The following is a 9488-nucleotide window of genomic DNA, read 5'->3' on the forward strand; positions in this document are numbered from 1 at the left end:
AAGCCAGGTAGAGAAAGATCATCCTTGAAAACCTCCTTCTCAGTTACATGGAGTGCTCGCCCAAAACCTATCCAGAAGCATGGAACCAAGGTTCCATGAGTATTGAGATAAGGCTCTGGCTGATTTCAGCCAACAGCAGGCAAGTAAAGAACTAGAACACAGAGTTTTTATTAAAACTGCAAAAAACAAACAAACAAAAAACAACAACACACAGGTAGATAATACTGGGAGGAAGAGTAGAAAAAGCCAACTTTGAAAATGAGGAGTGTTGGAAGTGCCAACATTCACATCTTAGCAAAAAATTCACAAGCAGGCTACAGGCAAATTCAAAAGCACAATAATCCCCTAACACATTTTAGCTCAACGATCTCTATCTGTATTTACTCTGCTGTGCATTCTCTAGTGCAGTCAGGCAATAATCTGGTATCAAGGCATCTAGCTTCTTTTCTTTTGTTGTATTTTAATAAAATATCACTGTGCACTCAAGTGTCTTTTATTCCAGATGATCAGTTTCACAAGCCAAAAAAAAAAAAAATTAATCCCATGATAACGCCAAGTACAGCAAAGCCCTTTCAGGTCCTTCCTGTCAAGAGAATTTTCTGAATCCTTGACCTCTGAAAAGGTTTGGCTTAACTCCGAGTCTTTGATTTGGTTACTGCTAATTATTGCTTAACTTCTAAAAAGATAGTCAGATTCTAGCCTAAAATAGGATGCTTCCCCAGTGGTGAGGAATTTGACCTATTGTTGATCTTCATGTTTAAATGAAATAACAAGGTTATAGCTGCTTATCCCTGCTATCGGATCTCTTGCTTCTGTTTCTACCTTTCCAGAACTGTAAAATGAAAAATTATCTCTTTCATAAAAAATATCCTGACTCCATAGATTTTGGATTTATTTCCAATATAACCAGAGATAGGGCACTGGCAAAACAATAGCAATAATTACAAGGAACAGCATTTGCCACACCGACCATTGCATTATTTAAAATACACTGCTGCAGTTAATTAACTTAAATATGTTGTACAAAATATCACTGTATATGCAAATTTTCACATGAAACTGGGGCTGTAGTCCTAAAACCCCGAGGAAGCCCTAGTGAACACTTGCTTGCTTCTGAGTAAACATGCATAGGATTGTGCTGTCAGATATCAGTATTATTCACTCCATTATTCATTGTGCCTATGTGTATAATTCAGATATAAAACTGCGTTAGCTATGTAGTATATTGATTTGAAAAAGTAGCTTTCTTCCACTACCTCTCCTGAATTAACAGTGCTAACTAGATGCACATACCAGATGCAAAGGCTTTCTTTGTAACGCTCATGAAGAATCCTACTTCCAAATACATTTGTTTTGGGTCAGAGCCTTTTATATTATTCTAACTTAGAACATATAAATAGGGTCAGTTTTTAAATGAAACCTGCCCCAAGTCCCGAGAGGAGTGAGGCTAAATTCAAAATTAATATATACAGTTTTACTCCACATTACAGAACTGTCCTTGTAAAGGATTCCCCAACTGGAACCATAAATGTATTACCTGGAAGAAAATCCAACTGATTCCTATGAGACATTTCTAAGTGTGATCCACTTAGGATTGTACCTAAAATCTTTAATTGCTCTAAGAAGATTAAACATATTCAGGACACACCAAAGCATTCTTTTCCCTTTTTGGGGGGGGGGGGGGTATACTCAGACAAGCATTGATATTTCAGTGCCAGAGACACTTGTCAGTTTCACAATCCCTTTAAACTTGTTTTTTTGTTTTTGTTTTTTTGTTAAGGAAGGGAGACTTTTGTTGTGATCCAATAGAAATAATTATCCCTTGATGGTGTCAAGAAATGCCCTTTTTCAGCTTCTTATTTTCAGATCTCATATTTTTCATTTATTGATTTATTTCCTTCAATTCTTAAAATATGGCTCTGCCACCACCCTCTTAATAATACAGCACAGTGAAGATCTGGTTGCTTCAGAACTGAGTGGACTGATTTGTTATTTTGTTGTCATCATTATTTTATGCGCAAATAGTTTAAAAGTTACCAACGCATCCTGGCAATGGGGAAGAATTCCACCGTTTAAGATTATTTGTTCAAAATTCTCATAAATTTGGAACAGAAAAATACAGATCTTTTCAATTTACTGTGAAAACCTGTGCAGCTGTCTGTCACTACCAGTGCTATTACTGCCACCTGAGTTTTGTCAAAGCTGCCTTGCTCATAACAATATGTGATCATACAGAAGTTGAATATCTGCTCTGCTTGAAAGTGAGTTGGAGAATGCTATATAAATACAATTGTTTGGCTAATTATACTGAGGCTGTAGTTCATTACCTTTAGTTTAACCAGGCAGTGCAGAGGGGTCCAGCTGATGCTGTAGCACTCTATATTGGAAGAAAGTCTGGGTTCCAAGGAGATCCTTAGGTCTACCATGGCTTCCCAGGTGTAGCAGAATTCTGTCTTGTTTAGCCAACACAAGTTCTTCACAAAAGGCACCTCCATGTCTGGGAAGCTCCCCATGTTGATCTCTAGCAAAGTCTTTTCTTCACTCAGAGTCTGCAGGACGAGGGAATTAGATTTTCGTTCCCAGATAAGTCCGCTGGTGCTCCCTCTCAAGATCCAGTTCTTGTTTGGCTGATCCACCACTTGCCAGTAAATAATCCCAATGGTCATCACAAAAAATACAGCCACCCCAAGGCAGGCAATTCCTGCTTTCCATGTCTCATTCATCTCCTTCAGCCCAGACTCCCAAGTGACCTCTGGGATTGAACTTGGGTTCTTGGGACGACTGTGAGACATTTTACAGCATGCAGAATTTAAAAGTGAGCTAAGAAGGGGATTTAAGGGCCCAGAGCTCTCCCTTTTTGAGGTTTGCAGGAAGTTCTGTTCAAACTTGATTCTTCTCCCCTGCTGTCCATGAATAACTTCACACTGTCCCTGCCCAGAGTGTAGGGGGAGGAAAAAGAGGAGGGGGGAAGTAAGACTTTTATTTTTTACCACATTATTCAAAGAGGGGCTTAGGTCTGGGAAAGTTCTTTTCGGCAGTTCTGCCCTAGCAATGTAAAGGGAGAAAGGCTACAAAATATAGCTACAAAGTTCCTTCCAGCCCTGCCAGATTTGTCCCAGGTACTTGAGCCATTACATTTCTCTGGCATGTCAGACTGTGCCTAATCAGGAACTTGATCCATAGCTCAGAGGAAGCCCACATCTGTTGGGGAAAGAGGAGATAAGATATTCACATTTGTAGAAGAGGGAAGCTGCTCCCAGAACAGGTAAGTAGGGAGCGGTTGTACCAAGAAATGAAGAACCGCTTGAGTACCACGTGTCTGAGTTTGAATTTAAGCGTTTGAAGCACAAAAGTCCACCAAGGGACCCCCAAAAAGGCCTGTTCACTGTGAAAGCTTTGCCAAAGTGTGTTTGTTCCAAGTACAGTTGCCAAATGTAAATTAAAAGCCAGAGCATGCAATAAGGAATGTCTATTATATTCTACTGAGTTATCAGTTATATGAAGTGAGTTAACCACATCTTAGATGATGCCAATAGGCCTAGATCCTTGAATGCTAACTGAACTTTTCTGATTTACATTCGCAAAAGTAGTGAAACGTAATTGCATTATTTTACATTCAGTATAGGTGTACTGAGTCTTCCTGTGTCTACTCATATTTCACCGGGAATGCATTAACCCACCCCCCTCTTCTTTTTAAGAGGTTAATTTTAATACAATTTACAAATATGAAAAGAGACTCATCCAAAAAGAGAGGCCCTAGATCAGGGGTCCCAAACTTGTTTTGTACAGCAAGCCAAATAGAGTTCGTGGCCAGAAGTGGTGACTTTAAGCAGGAACCGATGTCATTATGAAGGTAATGATCAGAAATAAGCACTTTTTTCTCACTTAGGAAATCGTTAGCTGCAAATAACAGAAGAGAAAATATGCACATCATGATCATGTTTTCAAGGTAGGGGAGAGCTCAATTATCATGCAGGCCACCTATTCAGCAGCGCTACTTTGGCCAAGGTGTCACCTCATAGCTCCGCAGCTAAGAGGCGCTCTGCTGGGATCTTCCACACCTTGGCAACGTCTCCCTTTCTCACTCCTCCTGGCCTACCTCTTGCCCCTGCACCATTTCTCACCCTCTGAGTCCTCCTTCCATCTCTCCCTCCTGTCACCTGAGCAGATGTGGTGCTGCTGAAAGGCTGGCACTGGGAAAGCCCATCACAAAAAAAAGCCACTGATCATAGGCACATCTTGATTTAAATGTGTGAATGAATGTAACTGAATTCTAACTGTAAAACTACCCATCAGCTTACACTGGGTGCAGAAAATAAGGTTGATGACAAAAGCCATTTAAGATCTGCTGGATATTAAGCTTTCTGACGCATCAACACTGACTCACCAGAAACTGCAAGAAAATACACACAACATCCTAGACCAGAGTTTTGGTATCAGCAGGTCTTCTGCATCCTACTCATCACATGCTAGGTTCCTGCAGAATGAGGAAACAGCATACAATTAGTTATTATTATTATTATTATTATTATTATTGTTGTTGTTGTTGTTGTTGTTGTTGTTGTTGTTGTTGTTGTGACCGCTGAAATGCCAATAAGTGCAAACAATGTTTAAGAAAATATGGCCAAACATCCTCTAAATAAAGATAGGTTGTTTGTTTGTTGCTTGAACCAAAACAGAGGGTCTGGCCCAAAGCCAAGCAACGTCATCAGGAAATCTCATTGACTCCAGTTGGTTTTGGACTGTTGAGCAAGCTGAGCTATTCATAAGCTCTTTAAGCTAAATTGAGAAAATTCGCAAGAACTTTTCTGGCTTATGGTCATAAAAGGATGGTAGAAGGAAAACAGCAGCCATTAAACTAGTTCTAAACCCAGATTTGCATGACTAGGAGCCCGATCCTGGGCTCTGCATGCTGGCTTACTGCCGGCACGCACTGTCACAAACGTACCATAAGGCACGTTTGTGAGCCCTAACACTTGGCGAGCGCTGTGACCTCATTTTATTTAAAGCCTTTATACCATACTCTTCAGCCAATAAATCTCAAAGAGTAGCTTACAGAAAAATCTTTCAGTGGAAACCTCTTTGGCTTCTCCTCATCCTCCTCACCGATAGTCCATGGCCACTATGAGGAGGGGGCCCCCAAAAAGCTGCCAGCACAAGCAGGTGGTGATGGTGAATTGTCGCCTGTATAACCATTTAGAATGAATGCATAGAGTGGAGATGGGATCATCTCTGCTGGCCACTTCCATTTACCCAAACCTGTGAACAGAGCCCATGCATATGTACAAAATGAAGGCTCCGTTCACAGGTTCAGATGAACACTAACAGGAGAGGGCAAGGCCCATGACTACTCTCGTGCTTCCACTTCCATGTATTATTTCCACATGGACATCACTTTAAACCCATAGCCTCCTGTCCCAACACAAATATTTACACAGTGGAAGAGGACAGGTGTTTCATTTCAAATGCCACACTGCACAGGCCTCTAGATAGCAGGGAGTGAATTGAAGAAAACTGTTGCACTTCCCAGAGCTGCATGTTGGCTGAAGCTGAAGTATTTCAGCATCAATTACTAGGCTGTGGATTGGGTAGTAAAAATGTCTTGGCTTTGACAACAGTTCTGAGTTCAGTGAGTTTCCCATATATTATAAAAATGATAACTTCCATAAGGGTAGCTGTGTTAATTTGTTGTACAGAAGCAGCAAATGGACTTGTGGCTCCTGAAAGATGCACACACATGTGTAGACATATACACACGCACACACAAGGATAAGGAAAGAGAAAAAAAAATTAAACAGTGGGGTCAAATGAAATGCATGAGTTCCAGCTTGTGAAATTTAAGAGCAGCAGTCTCTGGCAGTGGGACGTGTGTTCTACTGCTGGTCAGAGTCTATAGGATTGGGCTATAAATGTATGCACAGTGCCGGTTATAGAAATAATTAGTGATAAAATCTTCCTCAACTTGTTAAGTTCATTGACATCTGCAATGTGATAGAAAACCATTGTCCCTATTCAAGCCCAAATAAACAGAGTCAAACCTCTTAATAAATTAATTCTGTAGTTTCCTGCTGAAGTCTCCCTTTGAAGTTTTGTTACTGAAAAATGGTGCCCTTTGATCCAGCAGTACAGCGTCCTGGAATAATAAAATTCTCCTAGTCAGTCCCATCCAGAAACATACAGAACTATAATTCCTTCTCCTTTTGGTCACAAAAATAGACTTGGACGTGTGAGGGAAATGCCTGCTGAAATCTCAGAGGCCAGAAGGGTGGCCGGGGAAAAAAAAATTTCCAGTACTTGGGGGCAAAGATTCAGTGCCCTGGAGTACCCCTTCCCTCAGAAGAATAAATGATGCAAAATCAGAGAAATCATGCTCAATTTTATACCGGGTACAGATCCTGCTTTTTGTGATTCTCATTTTAATTGTTATGCTGAAATAAGGTGACAAATGGTTGTAAGTCTCAACACCTGCCTCAAAATTTGCTTTGCTAGAAGTGATGGAAAATAACATTGAAAATTGTGGTTATCACATCCAAACCAATCTAGAGATAGTATTGGATTGGAAAGTAAAACACACACTCTCCCCCCCCCCCACACACACCTCATGCCAAATGGATAAATATCTGGGAAGCAAACTCATGGCCTGGACCAGCCATTTTCAACCACTGTGCCATGGCGGACTGGTGTGCTGCGAATGGTCCCCAGGTGTGCCGTGGGAATTTGGAAGAGGGTCATTTATCAATTGGACCATTAGGGGATGTGAGCCCCCATTGACAGCACAGTGTGCCTTGTCAATTGTCAAAAAGCTGATGGTGTGCCTTGACCATTTTAGTGCCTTGCCAGTGTGTCCCAAGAGGGAAAAGGTTGAAAATCACTGACCTGGACAATTCAATTTGGGGTTCTTGGACTCTGCTGAAACAAGCCTTACATTGCCTTGGGCTGTGAAGGTCAACAATGCCAGCTGATAGGAGTTAGCAGCCATGCAAAAAGACAAAGCTGTTGGGTCGACTGTTCCTCAGGCAGACGGATCTTGTGTCATCCAAAGCTTTTCACTGCTAGCAAAATCTTGGAAAGGTTCTTGCTGAAAAACAGGAAGAGTAGTGCTGATGTTAGAGCAAAATGTATCAACAACAGTTGTGGCTGGATGACCTTGAACAATTATGTGGCTGAGTTCTGTAAGGCACCAGCTTCCAGCTTCCAGAGTGATAAGATGCCTCATTGCAACATCCTGAAATGGTATCACCTATATGGTGATATAGATCATGTCAGCCTAGTAGAAGCACCCGAGCACCAAACACAAGTTCCTTTGTTTCTGGATAGTGACAAGACTCAAGCATCCAAGCTGGACAGGTTTGTTATGCGTCCAAAGTACTGTATTCATAAATATTCAGCAGATAAATCAGTCATAGACAGGCAGGATCTTACCAATGACTGAGGTATGATAGTTTCTCAATGGTTATGGTAGGTCACGATGTTTTCTTGTTCTGTGGTGTTGGTTTGGAGTGGTGTATGTAAGATGCAGAAGATGAAAAGTGTTTGTGGAAATCTATAAGGGAACTGGTAACTACATGTTTTCATAGAGTGGGAAATTCATTGTGGATGGATCAATACATCAACTTGGACATTTCTTTTGTTCTCTCCTAGTGGAAGCATGTGTGTGTTATTAAAGCTGAAAGTTTTACTGAGTAGCTACTACCCAAATGTTTAATTTCCAAATTCTGTGTCAGTTATAATGCATTGACTGGGTTAGCTAAAAGTGAGGTACTTCTTCAGGTTCACACTAAACACACTAAACTCATTATTGAACTGCTCCTATCTAGTCCTTCAACACCTGTTCTAAAAGGTATTAGTTTTCAGGGAAGTTGAGCTTTCTTCCCCAGCTCCACCTTCCACAGCTCAGCCCAGAAGCCCACATTCTTCCAAAGCAGTACGTTGATATCCATTTGAGGCCTCCATTCAGTAGAAGCAGTGAAGCCTGGTGCACAAGAAGCCAGAAGAACATGAAGACAGAGGGGAAAAACGATCATTCAAAGACATTAAACCTCACAGTATCAGGTTTTGCTCATGATTTAAAAAAACAAAACAACAACAGGACTGCCACTTAAACCACTGAGTTCCTGGATGAGACCTACATCTACAGGTCAATAAACCCTGCCTTGTAAACATTCCTGTCTTTATTTCTTTCTGTACTGCTTTCCCTTTTCAACTGAGTGTGCTTAATGCAGTTTCATCATCTCTAAGTAACTGGGATGCTGGGGCTCTTAAATGGATTTGATTGAACTCTGAAGAATGCAGACAAGGATTTAGATTTCAAGAACTGTCATGAATAAAACTACAACTCATGCTTGGGCTTTAAGATCCATAAGTTGCAATCCGACATGCAGTTAGGGTGCTTCAACCCTATTAGAGTCCATAGGAAGAAAGTGGGCTGGGTGCAGATATTGCAGCCAGAGTTCTCTGTGTGTCCCATAAGCGGTCCAAAAGAGGAGACTTACTGCTCCTAATCCATATATTGAAAATGGTATTTCATATTTTGTTCTTGATAAAAGTGCACACACACTTAGTTCACTCTTCTCTGCTTACATGGCGTGACTGAGTCATTTATTATTAGTGACGGTGATTTGCCAATACAGGTAAAGGATGCCCAAAAGCAAAAGGCTCTTGAACAGCATAGGATTCCACAGCTGAATGCTGGAATGTCTAATGTTCAAACTAGAATCAATGTTAATAGACACCCTTCTGACTTGAAAAACCCAGACAATGACGCATACACAAGATGATAGCTCTGTTCACATCTGCAGTCCAGAGGGACTCTATGTGCACTGGGAGATGGGGGGCAGAGGAAGATTATTAATGTTTATATTAATGTTCATCTGAACTTTCTCATATGTGAAAGTTTCTTTCCAAATGTTTTATGATGTCCTCAAGTGTGTCATGGCTAGAAGAATCCACCTTTCCCAGTTTTTCTGTCCTCTGGTTTATCCCAGATCATCTCTCACCAATTTGAGCATCAGATATAGGTGGCAAATGTTGGTGAGTGGGTGGGTGGATGTGGGCATGTGGCATCAAATCCTCCTGATGCCAGCGGCAGGCATGCTGGCCCATGTTTTACCTTGAAAGCATGTGCCAGCCTCTGCTCCCGCCACTCTCCAATGTTTTAGCTCAGCAGTCCCCTCCACATTCCTCTTCCTTTCTGGCCACTTCCTTCTTCTCAATCCAGTGAACCAGGGGTGTCCAAAGTTTTTGGCAGGAGGGCCACATCATCTCTCTGACACTGCGTTCGGGGCCAGGGGAAAAAAGAATTAATTTACATTTAAAATTTTTGAATAAATTTACATAAATTTACATAAATTAATATACTAGAGGTGGAACTTATATGAATAAATGAAGGTCTTGCAATAGCTCAAGGCCTATAAAAGGCCTTGCACAAAGCAACGCTGGTCTTTCCTTTGCTGCTGCTACTGCATCACAGACGTGAAACAGCAAGTAGT

At 41.1% G+C, this 9488-nt stretch overlaps 1 protein-coding gene across 1 annotated transcript in view; it reads right to left on the minus strand.

Moving 5' to 3' along the window:
* The window catches only part of LOC136644091 (SITS-binding protein-like), a 41172-nt gene extending 38380 nt beyond the window's left edge, over positions 1-2792 (minus strand). Inside the window, exon 1 of the mRNA XM_066619618.1 lies at positions 2328-2792. Coding sequence (XP_066475715.1) covers positions 2328-2792 — 465 coding nt within the window. The remainder of the gene's footprint in view (positions 1-2327) is intronic.
* Positions 2793-9488: the final 6696 nt, after the last annotated feature.

The sequence above is a fragment of the Tiliqua scincoides genome, chromosome 1 (assembly GCF_035046505.1).
Source record: "Tiliqua scincoides isolate rTilSci1 chromosome 1, rTilSci1.hap2, whole genome shotgun sequence".
In the NCBI taxonomy this organism is placed as follows: domain Eukaryota; kingdom Metazoa; phylum Chordata; class Lepidosauria; order Squamata; family Scincidae; genus Tiliqua; species Tiliqua scincoides.